This window comes from Lineus longissimus, chromosome 3 (genome assembly GCF_910592395.1).
Source record: "Lineus longissimus chromosome 3, tnLinLong1.2, whole genome shotgun sequence".
Lineage (NCBI taxonomy): Eukaryota > Metazoa > Nemertea > Pilidiophora > Heteronemertea > Lineidae > Lineus > Lineus longissimus.
Window position 1 is genome coordinate 9,928,936 of NC_088310.1, and position 21,002 is coordinate 9,949,937.

General features: G+C 41.5%; 1 protein-coding gene across 1 annotated transcript; it reads left to right on the forward strand.

The window, feature by feature from the left end:
* Positions 1-12,081: 12,081 nt before the first annotated feature.
* Positions 12,082-17,221, forward strand: LOC135484641 (lysosomal proton-coupled steroid conjugate and bile acid symporter SLC46A3-like). Its single transcript, XM_064766275.1, has 4 exons — positions 12,082-12,688; positions 13,823-13,906; positions 15,039-15,195; positions 16,035-17,221. The coding sequence occupies exons 1-4, from the start codon at positions 12,082-12,084 to the stop codon at positions 16,144-16,146; spliced, it is 960 nt and encodes a 319-aa protein (XP_064622345.1). The 3' UTR covers positions 16,147-17,221.
* Positions 17,222-21,002: the final 3,781 nt, after the last annotated feature.

A 21,002-nucleotide genomic window follows, 5' to 3' on the forward strand; every position in this document is an offset into this window, starting at 1 on the left:
ATCCTCCACATAATTTATCTATGGACAATATGTTTTCAAGAATCAAAATATCTTCCTCGAAAATTTTGCCAAATTTATCTGTGGACTGTTTCAGTAAAAAAAATTGAATCGACTTACCAGCAAAATTCTCAGTGGACAAGACATAATTCTTAAAATATCTTTCTTCCATTTCGAAATCCTTTTTCCTTAATATTCCGTGGACATTTAACTAAAAATGTTAGCAAAATATATTCTCATCGAATTTTGAACCAAAAATCTTGAGGGACAAAAGGCCATCACATCTTTCTCTTCCATTTCTAGATTCATATAATATCTCACTGTGGACAAAGTTGAAAAACACGAATGAGAAATTAACCTTTTGTGGACGCCTTTTGGTCATCGGACAAGTATGGCTTTGAAATTGAGGAGAATTTTTTTTTGAGGACACTCTTCGGTTTATAAGGTGGTTCTTTAGTCCACTGTGAAATATGGGTTTGAGACAGAGAAATTTGACATTTTGTGGAAATTTTTTCATGCACAAAAAAATTAGTGTTCGAGATTGAAAAGTAAGCTATTTAAGGACGCCTTTTTTGTCCACTGAAAAATACGACTTTGCGCCTGAAAAACATTTAGAATTTTTAGAATTTTGTTGGCATTTTTTGGTCCACTGAGTAATTTGGCAAGGCAATTTTGATGTCAAACATTTTGTGGCCTCCCTTCGAAGTGGAGAAGTTTGTGGACATGTTTTTCGTGAACTGAAAATTTTGTGTTCGAGATTGTCAAAGTATGCTATTTAAGGGCGCCTTTTAGTCCACTGAAAATGATGGCCTTCAGCTTGAAATTTTTTTCGAAATTGTGAATTTTGTGGGCGTTTTTTGGTCCACTGAGTAATGTGGCATAGAAATATTGATTACTAACATTTTGTGGACATTATTTGGTGCACTGAAAAATATTGCTTCGATATTGACCTTTTTTATGACCTTTAAGACTGAGAAATTTAACATTGTGAACACTTTTTTGGCCCTCAAAGAAATGGCTCTGTGATGGAGAAATAAACGATTTTTGTGGACATGTTTTGGTCCACTGGGCAATGTTGCTTTAAATAAAGAAATCGAACATTTGTGGACATTTTTCCGTGCACTAAACAATTTGGCTTCGAGATTGAAGAATAAACTCTTTAAGGAACATTTTAGTCGACTCAAAAACATGTTTTTCAGACGGAGGAAATTTAACACTTTGCGGACGGTTTTTATCTCTCTTCTAAATGGCTTTGAAGTTGAGAAATAAAGTTTTTTGGGACATGCAGATTTTGATCAACTGAGTATAATGTGGCAGTGGTATAGAGAATTATACATTTGTGGACGTGTTTTGGTGCACTGAAAAGTATGGCTTTGAGACAGATAAATTAAACATTTCGTGGACGCTTTTTGTCCTCAAGGAAAAGGGCTTTGAAATCTAGAACTCAAGATTTTTGTGGACATATTCTGGTCTACAGAGTAATGTGGCATTGATATAGAGAAATGAAACATTTTGTGGACATTTTTTTGGTCCAGTGAAAAAGATGGGCTTTGACAAATGAACTTTTTATGATATTATTTTGTCCACAGAAAAATATGGCTTTGAGACTGAGCCGTTAAACATCTTGCGTATGCATTTGTAAACAAAAAATTTGATTCAAATATTTACGATTTGAAAGTGTCCACTGAAAAAATTGCAAATAGATTTCGAGATAGAAGGGAGATAAAGTTAGGGTTATTTTTTCCACTGCAAGATTTGTTGAGAATATTTTTTGAAACATTTCATAATTTCAATTGTCAACAGAAGAATAAGGAAAACTGTTTCAAATGTGAAAGTAGGTTGTTGAAGAATGTCCACAGAGAAAGTTAGTTAATAGATTTTTTTTTGAATTGGACGTGTCCAGAAAGAAATTTGGTTAAGGATTTCGAAATTGAAGAGAGGGCGATTTCAGAGTGATTTGTTGTCCACAGAAAAATTTGATAAGAATATTTTAGCGTTTATGAATCGCTTCTGTACTGTCCACAGACAAAATTGGAAATACATTCTGAAATGGAGGAAAGGAATTTGAATAGAAAATGAGACGGTTCATTTCCACCGCCCGAGAAAATGTAAAAAGTAGACTGAATCGTTGGTGTGCGAAATCCCCTTTCGTTTCTCAGCCAGGATGCACCCGCTGGAAGTAGCGGGAATTAGTCGTTTGTGAGGTCCCAGGAGAGCCGCTCCTGCACCAAATACTTATCACTTTCTCACAACCAAAATGTCCTTCCAAAGCTTCTAAATAAATATACATTTATCTACCTTGTTTGCGTTGTGGCTAAAACCTATTCAACATGGATGCATGCCATCCCCACACTGACACTACTATGACCAGTATCCTTGCAAATACGCGGTCTAATACAGGCGTGTTATAAGCTGCATGTATCGCTATGCAATAGCTCCATTCCCACACTGGAGGTAAGACTAGGCTGGTAAATTCACTGCTTTCTCATGAACCCAAAGTTATATCTTACAGAACTTGGAATGAATCTTCGCTCCAGGGAATCGATGGCGTAAAGAAGTCGCTTTTGCTCCAGAATAGCAATGAGCGAAACTGTTTGGCTGGCCATGAAGTGAGCATTTGTTTAAGTCAGTTATTAAGGTCGTTCAGGGATAATAAAGGAATAGTCAGGTTTAAATGAATTGTCGAATTCAGTAAAGTCTTTACCCCCAAAGAGAATAGTTTTAAGCGCGGGATTTTTCAGCCAATTCAGCTTACTTTGCGTGTAAGAGTGATTGAGTTTGAAATATTTCTTAATGAAATTATAGTTTACTATGTAGGTTTTTTCCTTCTTTAGTTTTGGCTGGCCGTGTATCCTCAACGCTCGTCTGATAGGCAAATGAGGTCTGGTACAGTTCAACAATGGATTTGGCTTTCCGTCTACATTTGGCCGAAGCGCCGACAGCACGTATTGCAATACCAATCGGTAATTGATTGCTGCTTTGTATCCATCACTATGACCTCGCTGGTCATTTCGAATGTGAAGAACATTGTACTGGTACCTGCTGGAGCTATACAACATATTGGCGAGGGCACAATTCATAATACTCGATGCCCACCAGGATTCCCCTTCAAACTCTGTACTGTAGGGCATCAGGAAGGACAAGGTTTCACGATGGTAAGCCACCATCTTCGCATCGAAATGGTAGTTTAGATTAACGAGTGCCGTCTCATTAAAGAAAACATGACCAGTTACAGTGTAATGAGGATAGCTAACAGCTGGCTCGTGAGCACTCAAGAACCGTTCAAAGCACCTCCACCGATCATTGCTCTTGCAACCACCTTCACCGTTCCATCGCCGACCCTTGTAGGTGAGGAGTATCTTCGTGTCGTCGTCAAGAAAGATAAAATACTTATAACCCATCTTCGACAATCGACTTCCACGTTCAACAGCGTATTCTAGAAGAATATTCCTCCCAGTGGTCCACGTACTATTTGATCGGTATAGATTGCCGGACTCCGTCTCGAACGTGAGCCATAAAACATCTCGGTCCGAGTTTGACACAAGTTGATCGAGCATCGTGACGCTTCCACCTTGTATCAAATACGCGAAGTCTTTCGTAACTTTGACTGGCGGAAAGGTATAGCCGACACATTCCAGATCACGAATCCAGGCCATGGCTAAATCGATATCCGCCCGCCCAATAATATCGATCTGGTAGAGTTCTATATAAAGGTCGATAAAGTTCTGCGCCAACGAAACGGTTTTCGGGATCCAATTGACCAGGAAGTTGATCAGTCGACTTGCTTTATAGTAGACATCCATTTCGTTGTGAAACTCGACCATAGTATACGAATGCGCGTTACGGATTTGATTGACGTATGGCGGACCGAAAGCGATGTGACCGTCAGTATCCCAGACCAACCGTTGAGTGAAATACGACCGCCATATACCGACACGCGCCCTTCTGCGCTTGCCGGCAGCAGAAGACCCCAGAAGGCGAACTGAGCATGCATCGTTGCCTGGGCGTTGTAGGGCGACATGACGTAATGTGGTAGTGTGTGATATTTCTCCACCATCTCGAATTGAAACGGAATCATCTGTGTTAGCATATAGATGGCGTCCACATCTGGGTCGGTTCGGGCTAGGAAGTTGATCGCTGCGACCTTTTCCGGCTTGACGGCACCGATCACTTTCATGTTCTTCGTATTTGGATCTTTGACTTTATCCAGCGGCAACCCTCTCGGCCAGAAAGTGGTATTGGGTTTGATGTATGGAATGTAGGGATTGTACACGTGTCCAGCGACCTGTATTAGATCAAATTTAATTGAAGAATCAAGGAGTGGCTCGGATTTGGGAAACCTGGGGAAGTTATCGTCGCCGGTGTCGTAGATCCACTTGGCCCCGTTAGCCACGGCGTATATGAAGCCGATGTTCTTTCGGCCGAAGTGATTCCAGGGCAGATGTCGGCAGATGTGGTACGAACACCGCTCCTGCCAGGCCACGTCGAGAAAGACAAGATTGGGAAAGGGCGGCACCTGTTTTGGGCCCTTCTTGTCACCGACCAGCACCACGCACCACTTTGGCATCTTCAGTAGGTCCTTCACGGCGTCGGTCAAATTGAAGATCGTCGTGATCACCACCCACTTGTCGCAGGTCATTTGTCCCCGATGTTGAGTTACCTTCAAATGATAAATCAACCGTCTATCAAGTTCGTTTTCGGAGCAACAGGAATGGTGACTAAGAAATAATAGAAAATTACAAAAGCAATAATGATCTAGTATTGGGCTTACCTTATCGCAGCTAGCGGTCAAATTCTTCTTTCCGGCATACTTGGGCAAACCTCCGGGTATCAGCAAGGGCTCGCGGGCGTTTTCATGTCGAAAGAAGAGATCTGGAGACTTGTAGTAGTTGAACACCACGATAACGACCCAGACAATTAATCCAAGTACTAGGACTATTTTCTGAGACTTGCGGGAATTACTAGTAGAAAAGACAAATAACATATTAACAATGATAACAAAATTGAATTCTAATATACATGTAACGCCTTTCCATGTTTCCCTGTTTGAAGCGCTTTTCGGATCCCATAATCATAACCCTGGTCTCCACAGAAATCAATCAGGGGTTTCAAGGAGCAACCACTTGAACTCGACCATTTAGGGAACCAAGCAGTGATTCGGCCGGGAGTCGAACCCACGACATTTTCATAATGTGGCCTACTCTTTTCAACTGCACTACCACTGCCCAAATTGAAATATAACAAAAGCGATCTGGAACCAAAAGAAAGGTCGGGGATAGTGAGTGCGCTTGTTGTTTTTTAAAGTCTACTGTCTTCAGAAATTCTAATAAAATGTTGGAGTTTTCAAAACCATCCCGAATACATTTTTGATCAGTAGTGACGTAAATTATTATTTGAAAATTTATTTCGATTTTTGAACATGATCGGAATAAAGCTAGGCTATATAGGAATGCTGTTTCGAATCAGTTAAGGGTTGACAACAGGTACCGCCGTTTTGGCTAGACCTCCTAAAGCAATTAAAACTGTTTCAAAACGTCCGTAGTGAATGCTCATTTCACGGGCTGGATTCTGATATTTGTTTTCCAGAGAACAGCCTACAGGGTTTTAAATGAGCATTCACTACGTTTTGAAGGAGTTCTAATTACTTCATGATTTCAAGTTCTAACCAAAATGGCGGTACCTATGGTCAACCCTTAAAAATTGGAAACAGTTCGATTTAGAACTTACGTATACACTGGAGGTAACATTTTACATCTTCTACAGAATAAGAGACGAATGGGTTTATCTGATTCTCGACTGAAGAAGGCAATTTGGACCAACGTGGACACTCTCTGAATGCACAATCATGCAACATCTGGTATCTAAAAAAAACAAAAACAAGCATTGCGTTCTTAAAACGATTGTAACAGCTGGTTAATTCAGCCTTATAAGCGTGGACAACGTCGTATTAGTGCGTGGTATATGTACGATTGGCAGTTACTTTTACACGAGGACGGTTCTAACCCTCCTCACCTCGAGCCACTTGAAGCCGGATCACCTGTAACTGGCTTTGCGCTGTCTACACGGAGACGGATCAAGTCGCCCGCCCCAGGTCAGTTCAGGCCACTTAAACCACTCACCCGTCGCTTGGTGGCGCATGTGACTCTTTATTCGGTGGATCATATACCGCGCTACTCGATTTTAGTACCGTGCGCAAAGTGACTCGAGGCCAGTACGGTTTCACACGAGAAGTGGCTCCAACCCGCCTCAAGTGACTCGAGACTGCAGCGCAAACGCGCCTCGGGTCAGGTCACTTGAAGACGGTTCTGATTTCGTTCTACACGGTAAAAATTATCCTGACCCGCCTCGAGCTGGCTCGAAGCCGGTTCCAACTGTTTTCGTGTAGAACGATGTCCTGCAAAACTGGCTCTATCAAGCATAGCATTTTTTACTGAGATGTATTTTGCCAACTACACCGTGGGTTCGACTCCACTTGGAATAATTTTTTCAATTCATTTTTTCACATTACTATTATTCTACTTACTTTTACTTTAAATTGTTCAATTCTTTTGCAATGATTTTTTTATGAAAGTGCACTGGATTATTTTGAAGTCGAAAAGTAATTGCCCTCTTAATCGAAAATAGAGATAAATGTAAGTTTCCTTATAATGTTTTATTTTGGTAAGAAAACCACGTAGAACGACTTACACGAGACGCGCGTTGAACAGTGCGCGGAAACGTCCTGCCGAACCACATGGACGTTTCAGGTGCCAAACGCCCTGCCAAATCCAAAAAATATCCACTAACGCGGGCTATTACATCCGCGCACTTTGCGCACGTTCGCGTTGCTACATGATAGTGCAAAACCCCGTTCAGTACGGCTATACAGAACTTAGTTGGAAGGCGAATAAAAAAAGTGAGCATCATGTCAAGAAAAATTCTTGCAAGTTTATGTCTTGATAAAAACTCACCTGAACAATGTTGCAATGTCCTTGGCGTGAAGTGGTTCTCGGAATGCCGTGAATCAAATTAAATTCATTAATTTCATCCGGTCAGGCCAGATTACCTTCTCGTGATCATTGTCTCCGGTTGATTAGGACTGGACATTGATTTACCGGTCACACAATTATCTAAAACATTGACCTCATTTAAGATATGGCCTTCAGAATGATACTGTTGAAGCCGCGCTAAATAAGGCCTAAATTTTATGTAAGGGCAATATTAGTGCTGTTTCCTTTTTAAATGGCCTAATTGTTGTGATTAATTTCAGAAAATTGTCACGGTGGGCTGGTGTGGAGGTTAACATATCCCTTAAGAAAAAGTGTCCAGCCCTGTTGTATGGTTACGCCAGGACTGCCGTTGCGTGATAGAATGTATCGCAACTTTCGGTTAGCAAAAAATCAATGCAGATATATGACGGCAGGGTCTATTCTGCAGACCATGTATATTAGTTACCTTTCATTTTGGTTTCTCATTTCTTTATTTTTTTATGTTTTCAAAAAACTCAATTCTAGAATCTTCAGTTCTGGATACATTGCATATTGTAAGAAAACAAATGCAAATGAATTTTGGATTTTGGATTTTGGATTTTAAGCTGATGTCCTTCCTCTTCATAAAAAGTTCCACCCAGCCGTTGGATGCATGGAAATCATGCATTAGTGGTTTTGCCTCTGTGGCGAGTTGTCGGCGCTCTTCTGGGCGGGCATCCCACCAGGTCTGGAATAGTTGCACGGCCTTCTCCTGGACATCCTGGATCACAACAGGTAGACGTCTTCGCCGAACATCCCGGAACCAAATTTCTAGTTGGTCTTCGACCTCAGGCCAGTAACCAATCAACCTCTGCTTCACCTTTCGGTCTTTGCCCCGGTTCTGCTCCTCCTTCAATTCCAGGTCATGACGGTTCCACCTGCGAAACGTCTCAAAAGGTATGTTGTGGTGGTTGGCAAATTCTGTCATCGTTCGCACAGTGCCATTTCCAATGGCAATCTCAAAGTCTCGAAGGTATCGCAGCTTCTCCGACACGGAATAACAACGCTTTCTTTTAGGCAGTGGCTCATCCATATTTCTACAAGTTGTATGCAAGGCAAGAAGGGGTTTCCGACAGTACCCAAACTTTATATACGCCTGAAACCTCACTGATTACTCAATATTTTTTCCCCTTTTAGGCCTACGTGGTGTCCCAACTAAAATGCTAAGGTAATTCTCCCGGATTCCAAACTATGGACCAGACATTGTTGTTCGAAGTTCATTTCTTTCAATCATCTATTACACTTAGCAAACAAGCCTTGATATGCCTTTTTTACGCTTTTTAAGGTACTCAAATTTTGAAATTAAACACCCCGTAAAAACCGGTGGAGTATTTTGTGGGACACCTCGTATTATTCCGCCGCGGCACTCGTCCGTACAAATGACGCAACCCTATTTATAGGTCACCTGCGAAACATGCAGCAGCCCCTTTAAAACCTAGGCCTGGCTTCCAAGTTGACAGTCTACTGCTATTGGTCGTTACCATGCGTGTATTGTGATCCTCTAATACGGACCATCATAAGGTGGGTTTGGCCTGAATATTAGGAACCGGTGGTTTGTCGATGAAAAGACAGTATATTGCATATAAAGTCGCCTTCATATGGGGACTACCAATTTGACCCATAGCTTCTGTCAAAAGTCATGGTTTGCATCATGCTAGCAACCTTCTACATTAATCTTACCGTATCCTTGCTGACTAAAGCTCCCAGATCGAGCACGCAACAGTTCTCTTCGTATTCAATGTTATATCGAAAGTCTCCTCTTCAACTGTTAAACGTCTCTTTCTCCTTCTCCTCCCCGAGAGCACGGTGCTGTTTGCAATCAAGCGGGCAAGATCTCGTTCCCCGTCTTCGTCGACAGTTTTGCAATCGGCATCTGTGGCACACCTTGTACAGAGTCTCTGCATTATGGTCACAACTTTGTGTTCCATTACTTCTAGCAGAAGTGAACGCTCTCTGTATGCGCCGCAAAATTCTCCAAACCTTTCCAGCCTTTTTCGGACAAGAATAAATCTGTCAGAATGTTATAAAATGTAAGTTATGTTCGGAGATCTATTTTATTGACCGGGTACTGTCGAAAGCTGTCATTGTAAGCTTTCATAGAATAAAATGGAATAGAATAGAATAAGGTTTATTGCTAAACAAAATTACATTGCGTAGAGCACAAAACTACCTATATACAATAGAAATACGAATATACATGCGAAGGTTTTTTAACATCAACAAAAGAATACGAATTTGCTTACAATATGATTAGAGTAGTTGGAGAGACTTTGACAAAAAATTAGTTAGTTTTATTAATGTATTCTTTGGCGAGTTCAAAAGTTTTACATATTTAAATAAATCGGGATATCTGTGAAAGTCGGCTGGAATGTAATTCATGAGCATGTATGCAGAAGGCATCCCGTGTCATGATCACATCAATATAAAGAGACGAATTATTTCGACATCTTCCTAGTTCGTATCTGGCAGCAGGTGTGGGCTGATGACGATTTGCTTCATCTGCGAAAGATACAGCTGCGCTGTTTTTGGTAGGAGCAAGATCTATAACATATGGTGTACCCCAAAATTTTGAATGAATATTAAATGCATAAAAGTTGCTGTAGACACCATTGTTGAAAACTAATTTAAAATATTAGCTTCTATTTATTGAAAAGCTATCTTTCTTCAGGGGTACAGCCGGTATCGATCTTACTGTTGGATTGTTAATATATGGCCTTGATTTTGACGCAATGTCACACTTTCTTGGTGTCACTGCCGCCACCTGGCGGCCTTGAGGAAAAATGTTTAGGAGAATAATTCACAGACACCTTTTCTTTTCTGTTTTGTTTTGTGCATTTTGTAAGCTTACAGTATGTACTACAGGTACTGTTCTTATAGTTTTGGCCTTACAAACAAACCTATATACATGTATGAACCCTACCTTGTCAGTGTTACAGTTGTAAGCCTCTTCAGTTTCTCCCTCTACTACCGGAAAACATTTGGCAGCGGGTGTAGGAGGTCCATACATGGTATAAATGATGTGAACATCATTGGGTACTTCAACTTCGAAAGTTTGAGCTACAGTTACATTAACAACAGAAGGAGTAAATTCTACTGATTCCTCTTCGTCAGTTCGGTCTACAGCATTCTCGGTATGTGTGTTATTGAGAACATGTAGTTCCTCGAGGAGAGATGGCGGGTCTGCAGCGTTCTTCGTCGGAGTAGCTTAGAGTACTTCACCTACGACAGCTGGGTATGCAATATTCTTCGTTGGAATAGAATTGAGTGCTTCATCTACGACAGCTGGGTCTGCAATGTTCTTCGTTGGAATAGCATTGAGTGCTTCATCTACGACAGCTGGGTATGCAATGTTCTTCGTTGGAATAGCATTGAGTGCTTCATCTACGACAGCTGGGTCTGCAATGTTCTTCGTTGGAATAGCATTGAGTGCTTCATCTACGACAGCTGGGTATGCAATGTTCTTCGTTGGAGTAACATTGAGTACTTCATCTTCGACAGCTGGTATGCAATATTCTTAGTTGACGTAGCATTGGGTACGTCCTCTGCGACAGCTCCGTCTGCAGCGTTCTGGGTAGGAGTATAATCATTGAGTAGGCCTAATTCCTGTACGATTTCAGTTTGGTCGGCCAGGCCTTCGAACAGCGAAGCATGTACCAATACTTCGACGACGAAAGTTTCGCTTACAATGTCAATACTTTCTTCATTTGGAACGAATTTAGGTTCCTCCACCCAGTTGTAATTGTTGTGTACATCAGCTTTGGAGTCGCTGGATACAGCATCACTATATGTCTTGTTATCAAGTTCAAAGGAACTGCCAAAGAATTGCCTGACAAGGAGTTTTGCTCTGGTTTTCTTGAGAACTTTGAACTTCCTTAGCTTTTTCTGCAATCAAAAATACACGACTTTGGTTCATATGATTTCAGAACCAATGCCAATCTCCTTGATGGTGTTATGGTTACTTTAAAGTCTGCAACGCCCTCATGCTTTATCATGCGCATGGAGATCATGAGACAAGACCACCATTGATTTTTTAAGCCTTTTAGCAGTTAAATTGTCAATGTTCGACCGCGTCGCATCAAATACTGCGTGGGGTTGTGAATCTGAAATTTTGATATGATATTCCGGACAGTCAGGCAAGTAAATGGTGAAAAGTAAACTGGTAATTGACCACGGAAATTTTTTGAAATCAACAAATTGGACAGACGTTGATATTTCCACTCTTTTCAGCCAACTGGCAGAAAAATCTCAAAAGTCGTCCCCTATTGCCAAATTAGCAAAATTAATTTTTCAATCAAATAATTTCTTTATATCTGTAGACTTGCCACACCAATATCTTTTCAATACCTCTACAAATAAGTATGCACTTGACAGTTAAAAACATACTCGCGTTTAATTGATAGGTCTGGAACCTCCAACCTATGAATATTCAATGGTGGTCTTGTCTCAATCGGAAAAATCTGTGGAATGTCATTAATCAGTGTAAAATAAATAATTGCATTTCTATACTATTAGATCAAAGTGGCCAATCAAAAATATGTTACACATTTTTTGTCTAATTGATGCCTAGCATGCCTAGTTCTAAATAGACGTTTGAAAATGATCCGAGAATGATTTGACTCCCAACTCATCACAAACTTATAATTTATTTCACGAGAAAATGGCATTCTGATTTCAGAATTGTGATTTCACGCAGAAAATGCCGCAGTTGAACACAATGTTATTGTATAATCTGAAACTCCAAAGTCTGCAGTTTCAAAAGATACTTGCAAGAATCGGACCAAAGACCGAGAACGAACCATAGAAATGAAATGCTGCGGACAACTTTTATTAGCCTTTTTGGGCTTTTTGCGTGCCGCGTCATATTTTCGTGGAATGGACTATAGTAATCACTGTGTCGTAAATGCAAATAATGATAGGCGCAAAATTCATAATTAACTTCCTTGTTGGTTCTGCTCCGCAATCAAATGATTGTGGATGCAGATTCAAGAGCGTCTATTCACCGGTGAGTGACAGATAGTTAGAGTATATACTTGTAGCAATGACATATCTGCGGTGCTGTAGCTAGACCTACTCCAGCATGGAGTCGGAGCCACTCCTTCCAGCTAAGGCGCCGATTCCACCAAAACAACGACGCGGTTTCAGGATCACCATCTTGATAGCATGCAAGTGTGTTGCCTTTGCTGCTTCCAAAATGGCCACCGGATACTTCATCAAAGGTCATGGTTACACGATCACCACTCTGACATTCGGATGCATCCAACTTGTAAATCTGGCCTTTATTTTTATTTTTGTTCAAGAGACTATCACACGTGATAAGAACAAAGATAAGTCATTGAAGAAAACTCTAAAACGAATAAAAGGCGTCTTCAAAAACAGCGAAAACAGACGAAATGTCAAAGTGATCCTTTTGTCGGCCATGTTCTTCTTTTATGAAGTGCCACTGGGAGGTAATAGTCTGCAGATACTCTATGTATTGAACGCGCCTCTGTGTTGGGGACCCGTATTGATTGGTATTTACGGAGCTCTTAGTGGTTTAAGTGGTCAAGTTGCAGGACTGGTCAGTCTGAAACTTCTAAAGCAGCTCCCCATCTCGGATATTGTGATAACCGCACTGGGATGTCTATCCGCGATTGGAGGATGCTTGGTGAATGCCTGGGCAGTGGACGACATTTTCATGTATCTTGGTAACTACGTTTTTGTTTTATCTTGTGTCTATGCTATCCTTAGTGTGCCCTTGTATATGCTGTGGCATGTGCCAAAATTGTCTTGACGCTAATAAAAATACACCCCAAAGTGATGTATTTAGGGAGCAGAAATACATGCACTGGTGAAAATGATGTCTATTCCTCCATATTTTGTCGAATTAAGAAACATTTAAAATTCGATAAAATATGAACGATTGGAATTTAGATTACAACTGATGACTTCTTTAGCTCCGAACAAAAATATCTTTCATTTGCACCCTGGACAATCAGCACCACTTTTCCCGAGGGCTTGCCTCGGTTGTGCTAGGATCGAGGTAATATTTCCTTGAAATCTCATCCCTTTTCTCGAGGTCATCTCGCTTTATCGGAGAAAAAAAAAAAATTTTGCACTCATAAAATCACAATAAGCTGCAGGCTAAAAAGTATTTTTATTTTGTGATCTTGGCAGATGAAAGATATTCTTGAAGCAAAAGAAATGAGATCGAGTTTTCTGTAATTCGACAATATGAAAAAAGAAATAATATATTGTTTAGAGCAATCACTTCTGGAGTGGATTATGAGGGGAAAACGTTAAAACAAAATGCAAGTCAACAGTAACTTGCTTTGATCTTTTAGCAGGGCTTCGCCTTCGATTCCCGATGCCTCCTAAGGATCCTGTTGGTTCTGTGGTTCAACCGGACCAGGAATACAGTTATTCTAGCCAGGATTGGACAACCACCTCTTTCCCTGCTCCTGCAAAAGAGAAAACTGAGGTGGTTTGGCCATGTATGCCGAATGGAACCAACCAGACCACCAAGAGCAGTGATGGAATGGGATCCGAGTATGACGGATGCGAAACACCGGATGAGGTGGATTGAAGCGGCCGAGCGCGACGCAAGGACGATCGGCGTGGATAGAGACCTGCGGGTGCTGGCGACCAACCGATTAAGATGGAGCCAAATGATCGCACTGATGACGACCTAGGTCGCAACGTGGCGGAAAGAAGAAGAAGAAGACGCAGGGATACACTACTCCGTATCGAGCAAGAGTTTACACGAGATGGCGTTCTGGTAGAAAAAAATGGAAGAATAGTCATAGTGTTTTCCTGTGAGCCAACTGTTTATTTCATTTCAGTGTCCATTGTTTCGCTGTTAATGGCATTGCCTCCTTCGCTGATCAGATCAACAATTTCATGTCTGCTGAAATCCGATGAACAAGGTAAGATACTTGATTGAATCATGGACTTGTAGCGTAGTATAGAAGTCCATGATTGAATGCTGCCTGGAATGTAATAGAAAAAGGGAAGAGAAGGGAACATGTATGGAGAAGGGGAAATGGTTATGTGTGCATAAGTTCAACACAATCAGAAAGAGAGAAGTTAACATGGAGAAGGGGAAATGGTTTTAGGTGCATAAGGTCAATGTGAATAGAAAGAGGGAAGGGAACATGTACGAAGAAGGGGAAATGGTTATACGTACATAAGGTCAATATGAAAAGAAAGAGGGAAGGGAACGTGTATGGAGAAGGGGAAATGGTTATACGTACATAAAGTCAACATGAATAGAAAGAGAGATGGAAATATGTATGGAGAAGGGGAGGTGGTTATGTGTGCATAAGGTCAACATGAATAGAAAGAGAGATGGATACATGTATGGAGAAGGGGAGGTGGTTATGCGTGCATAAGGTCAACATGAATAGAAAGAGAGATGGGAACATGTATGGAGAAGGGGAAATGATTATAGGTGCATAAGGTCAACATGAATAGAAAGAGAGATGGATACATGTATGGAGAAGGGGAGGTGGTTATGTGTGCATAAGGTCAACATGAATAGAAAGAGAGATGGGAACATGTATGGAGAAGGGGAAATGGTTATAGGTGCATAAGGTTAATATGAATAGAAATTGGGATAAGGGGAGATGGTTACTCGTATACACTGCGGGTATTAGATTGTTTCGAAGTCAACATACATGCAAATAGGAAGAGGGAAGGGCACAGTCATGTATGGAGAAGAGGGAAATGATTACATTGGTATCAGACGATTGTTTCAATGTCAACATTGATAGAAAGAGGGAAGGGAACATGAATGGAAAGGGTGAAATAAATAATGGGTCTAAGAAGATTGGTGCAAAGTCAAAGAACATAGAAGGAAAGAATATGGAACTAGAATATCCTGCCTGAGTAAAAATATGGCATTTAGCTTGCTTATATTTGTTGGCAATACTGAACCACGTGAAACTGACCAATTGCAAGCGTCATTCCAATTAAATTCATAACGCAGTCTGTAACAAACCCCATTCGTCAACACTATCCACAAGTTCAACTAAATATTGACTACTTGAACATCTTCAGGTACGGTGTTGGCAGTCGGTGCGTGTGTCGAGGTCGCGAGCTATCTGACTGTATCTCCCCTCATCAATATCATCTACCAACACACGATCTTCTTCATGCCTGGATTTGCCTTCCTTGTTTGTGCCGGGCTGGAAGGCATTACTCTAACACTAATCATGTGAGTAAGGGCAGTGACGGACTGGCGCGTCAAAAACAGCAGCTTTTCACATCAATTCCTTGATTTACCAGTTGACCTACTTAACAAACTATAAATCAGGACCAGTACTTTATAAAATTACACTGTTTACCATCACAACAAAATGACGTCACGATATGGTGCAATTCCTTTGACTGGCGTATAAAATACTGGCATTAATTTAAGAATGATACAGATATTTCTACATTGTAAAATGATAAATTCTACGAAGCTGCTGGTACGTTGCCAATTGCACAACTCACATAACGATACTTTGCTCTAAATTAAAAATATGGTCAACCTACAAATAGCTCGTCGGCATTCAGATGAGGTATTATCATATTTATTGATAATTGTTGCTTATCAGCCTCAGACTAAACCCTGGGGCTGGCGGAACCTGGCACGTCCCGTGTCTGCCACACTGAAGTCACGCGACCCCTGTAAAGTAGACCACAGGCGCGAGAAGATACCAGAATCAGGGCAATCGAGCATCCCAAAGTCAGCCGATGCGCTGAAACCATGTTACTTTTTTTGTGGTTATGCAGGACTATAGCAATCGATTGTGGGCTGATCGATTGCCAGTTCTGGTATATTCACAGGCCTGCGATGACGGACATGGTGGCTGTATGGGCAGAGAGAATATCCTACCAGCTGATTTGAAAAGCGAAATCATCGATATCCTAGATAATTTACAACGCTCGAATTGCCTCTGACCTGTTTTCACGCTTGAATAGGCAAACGCGCGGACCGGTACTTGCTCGAAACGTCCCCGCACGAAATGGTGCCATTTACCCTTGTCTCTATCAAATCTTTTCTTTCAGGATTTACATCTGCCATGACTTTTATGTAAACAAGACTTCAAGGCTACTTTCTACGAGCCAAAGCAGTTTGAACAGTCGCGCGCAGTCTGAGGAGGATGACGGAAGTGCGTAACGATGTGGTCTGTTAATCTCATGAAGAGGTTACAAACAACAACTACACATTCATAGGAGAGTGGAATAATGTCGTTTTGGTATTGTGTGCTGATTACAAAGGAGCCATTTACGAACACCTCTCTAGTTCAATCGTTGATTACGGCGTTTCCAGGCAGATCTTATCGGATCTCAGCCGACTTAACTCCGGACGTAATGGACCGGCAACCACTAGTAACCCTGAGAGGGAGAGACCATCAGGATGACAAAATAGACCTCATAGGAGTTTACTACCTACCTTTTATCAGTAGGATGCTCGCACAGTTGCACAGCTTTCACTGTTCCTGTTTTCTTAAAAGTTCGCCAGGAGTGTAACACTCCTGGCGAATGGCGAACTTATGAGAAAAGAGACAAGACCACCCCTTGCAAGACCACCATTGATTTTGGCATTGACTTCTTTGTTAAAGAGTTCTAATTGCTTTAGGAGTTCGTGTTCTAGCAAAATGGTGGTGCCGGTGGTCTTCGCGGCTGCACGATGCGTGATCTCTCTATCATGCAACTACAATCGGAGACAAGACCACCATTGATTTTTTAAGCCTTTTAGCTGTTAAATTGTCAATGTTTGACCGCGTCGCATCAAATACTGCGTGGGGTTGTGAATCTGAAATTTTGATATGATATTCCGGACAGTCGGGCAAGTAAATGAAGAAAGGTAAACTGGTAATTGACCACGGACATTTTTTGATAATCGACAAATTGGACAGACGTTGATATTTCAACTCTTTTCAGCCAACTGGCAGAATAATCTCAAAACACGCCCCTATTGCCAAATTAGCAAAATTCAAAATTAAATTTTTCATCAAATAATTTCTTTATTTGTGTACACTTGCCACACCAAATATCTTTTCAATACCTCTCCAAATATGCACTTGACAGTTAAAAACATACTCGCGTCTAATTGATAGGTCTGGAACCTCCAACCTATGAATATTCAATGGTGGTCTTGTCTCAAAACAGGAACAGTGCCTGTGTTGTATAACATTAGGGTCTCAAGTTACTGTCTACAGGTCCATGTATCCCACCTGTGCTATAGCGAGGATAACAAACATGTATGAACTGTCTGTGTCATCAACAATGTATTTGTCAAACAATAAATTGCCTCACAGAGCGAAATGTTGTGATTTTAAAATCTGTTCATTGTCTTTATTTGACCAGGGATGGAGAGGACCGACGCGGGTCCAAATATGTTAGACTCCCTAGGCAGCCCATCGCGTCATCCTAATTTGGTCTCCTTATGGTCGCCACCAATAGCGGGAATTCGTGGGGCTGGACGATTAGCCAATGGGCATTGCTGTAACGAAACTGTAAGGACATTTTCTGTCACCGAATCAGAATGCGAGGGGAGGAGGATGCGACTGACTCTGGATTATCCAGGATGAGATTTTCGAAAAGAAAAATTATCAATAAAATATTTTAGTAAATGAAAAAAGTCCACTTTAAGATTATTTTTTTAGGTACTGCCGAGACTCGAACTCGCACCGATCTTGTTCTTAGGAAACGTGCTTTTCTTTCTTGATGACGTCAGGTGAAGTTACTGAGCTGTGATTGGCGGATTGATACATAATGGTACCAACCGACCTGTAAAAAATACTCGCCGCCCGGAGTGTAAAATATGTTGAGGAATCTCCTGTCCAACTAAGTCACAACTGGCGACTAACGCAATAATGGACACGTCATTCGGACCTGTAATTGAGGTTCATGATTCCCTTCCTTCATTTTCTTGCATTTCCCGTCCATTTGTCTCCAGTTCAGAATCCGAGTAATATTCCTTTATTTTACTTTTATTTCTTAATTTTTCAATACGCAGATCACGGCGTTACATAGGAAATTCTATCATGTGTTCTGTTGTCAGTCTCCAGTCATTGGGTGTGATGTCCTTCATTGAAGTTCGCATACTTTTTACGCCTGTCCGATTCCCCCACCCTGTCTATATATCACCTATTCATGTTCACATATCATTTTATGCAATTTACCGTCCCTCCTTCTCCATACATATATACATGTCCTCTATTTACGTTCACATGTCTTGTGATGCATGTTCTCGCCCCTCCTTCTCCATACATGTGTACATGTCCTCTATTTATGTTCACATGTCTTGTGATGCATATTCTCGCCCCTCCTTCTCCATACATGTGTACATGTCCTCTATTTACGTTCACATGTCTTGTGATGCATGTTCTCGCCCCACCTTCTCCATACATGTGTACATGTCCTCTATTTATGTTCACATGTCTTGTGATGCATGTGCTCGCCCCTCCTTCTCCAAACATGTGTACATGTCCTCTATTCATGTTCACATGTCTTGTGATGCATGTTGCCGTCCCTCCTTTTCAATACATGTGTACATGTCCTCTATTTATGTTCACATGTCTTGTGATGCATGTTCTCGCCCCTCCATCTCCATACATGTGTATATGTCCTCTATTTATATTCGCATGTCTTGTGATGCATGTTCTCGTCCCTCCTTCTCCATACATGTATACATGTCCTCTATTTATGATCACATGTCTTGTGATGCATGTTCTCGCCCCTCCTTCTCAATACACGTATACATGTCCTCTATTTATGTTCACATTTCTTGTGATACATGTTCCCGTCCCTCCTTCTCCATACATGTGTACATGTCCTCTATTTATGTTCACATGTCTTGTGATGCATGTTCTCGCCCCTCCTTCTCCATACATGTATACATGTACTCTATTTATGTTCACATGTCTTGTGATGCATGTTCTCGCCCCTCCTTCTCCATACATGTATACATGTCCTCTATTTATGTTCACATGTCTTGTGATGCATGTTCTCGCCCCTCCTTCTCCATGCATGTGCACATGTCCTCTATTTATGTTCACAGGTCTTGTGATGCATGTTCTCGCCCCTCCTTCTCCATACATGTATACATGTCCTCTATTGATGTTCACATGTCTTGTGATGCATGTTCTCGCCCCTCCTTCTCCATACACGTGTACATGTCCTCTATTTATGTTCACATGTCTTGTGATGCATGTTCTAGCCCCTCCTTCTCCATACATGTATACATGTCCTCTATTTATGTTCACATGTCTTGTGATGCATATTCCCGCCCCTGCTTCTCCATACATGTATACATGTCCTCTATTTATGTTCACATGTCTTGTGATGCATGTTCTCGTCCCTCCTTCTCCATACATGTATACATGTCCTCTATTCATGTTCACATGTCTTGTGATGCATATTCCCGCCCCTGCTTCTCCATACATGTATACATGTCCTCTATTCATGTTCACATGTCTTGTGATGCATGTTCTCGCCCCTCCTTCTCCATACATGTCCCTTATTATCACATGTTCTCGTCATGCCTTCTACACGTTCTTTAATCGTGTTCACATCTCTTCTTATCATGCTTGTTCCTGTCCCTCCTTTTCCATACATTTCCTCTGTTCATATTCACATCTCTTAGCCTTATCAATGAACAACGAATGAACAACTCAAAAAAATCCCATAAATATGTGTGTTTTTTAAATCGTTTTTAAAATTCTGGTCTGGGCTGAGGGATGAGAGGGTTCGGCTCGGTCTCCGTCATTTTTACGATTCAATGATGCCATATAACTCTTTGTTTCTCCAAGCTAGGGTTTTGGAGCAGGAATTCTCTGCTCCACCCACGACTGTCGCTTCTACTCTGTCTGCTTCGGTGAATCAGGTCTCGGTCTCTTCTGTACCTGATTCTGACGCTGTCAAGTCACTCACCAATCAGGTGCAGCACTTGCAAACGAAGTTGGTGGCCATTGAGGCCCAGAAGCTGAAGCGTCAGCAAAACGTTGTTTGTTTTGGCTGTGGATAGAAAGGTCATTTCAAACGCAAGTGTCCCACTGCGGGAAAAGATCAGGCTCCAGTGTTGGGGGACATACACTGACGAGCCAATCGTGTTGTCCCAAAGAGCACTGCAGCCTGCCTCACACTCGTGATTCTATTTCTAGTCTGGTTCGCCATCGCTCTCCTCCTCCTGAACCTCCCAAGGTTCGTCCTTCTTCTAGCTCTAAGCAGGTTTCCTCCAATGTACTTCCAAAGGGGTTAGTTGGAAGGGCTAACGAGTCTTTTATGAAGTTGGAGGGGAAGATTCTGTCTTGTCTATTAGATACGGGCTCTATGGTTAGTACGATCTCTGAACAGTGCTATCAGCAACATTTCTCCTCTCGATTGCCTCTTTATCCTATTTCTGATCTCCTTCATGTTACAAGTGCTAATGGTAGTCCGCTACCGTACTTTGGGTATATTGAAGTTTCCGTTACATGTCCATTCTCAGATGAGGAACTTCACGTCCCCGTGCTTTTTGTTCCCAATACCAAGTATAACCTTAGGGTGCCAGTTCTGGTGGGAAGGAATTTGTTGTTTCGTTTCCAATCTCATGGTGCAATGCCAAAGCAATGGCAGTAAGCTTTTTCTTCTCTGGTGTCGGTGGTTGAACCATTTATAGGCCAAGTTCAGACAACAAAGTCGGTTGTGATTGGTCCTGATTCGAAAGTAACTGTTCATGGGATTTGTCATGGTACCTCTTTTGGTCATTCTGTAGCAGAAATTATCCCAGGGGTTTCGCTTCCTGGGGACGTTATTGTTGTTCCTAGTCTAGTACGTAAGAGTGGGCGGCGGAAGGAGAGAGTCGCAGTATGTGTTTACAATCCTGGGAAGAAATCTGTCACTCTACCTTCTCGTTCTGTTTTTTGCCGACTGTCTCAGGCAGACACTATCAAAAGTACGGATGGTTTGTCATCTGGTATTTCTCCACCCTCGTCTTCTTCATATTCTTCGTTTTCTGAGTCGGTATTACCCAACTCTTCTAATCTG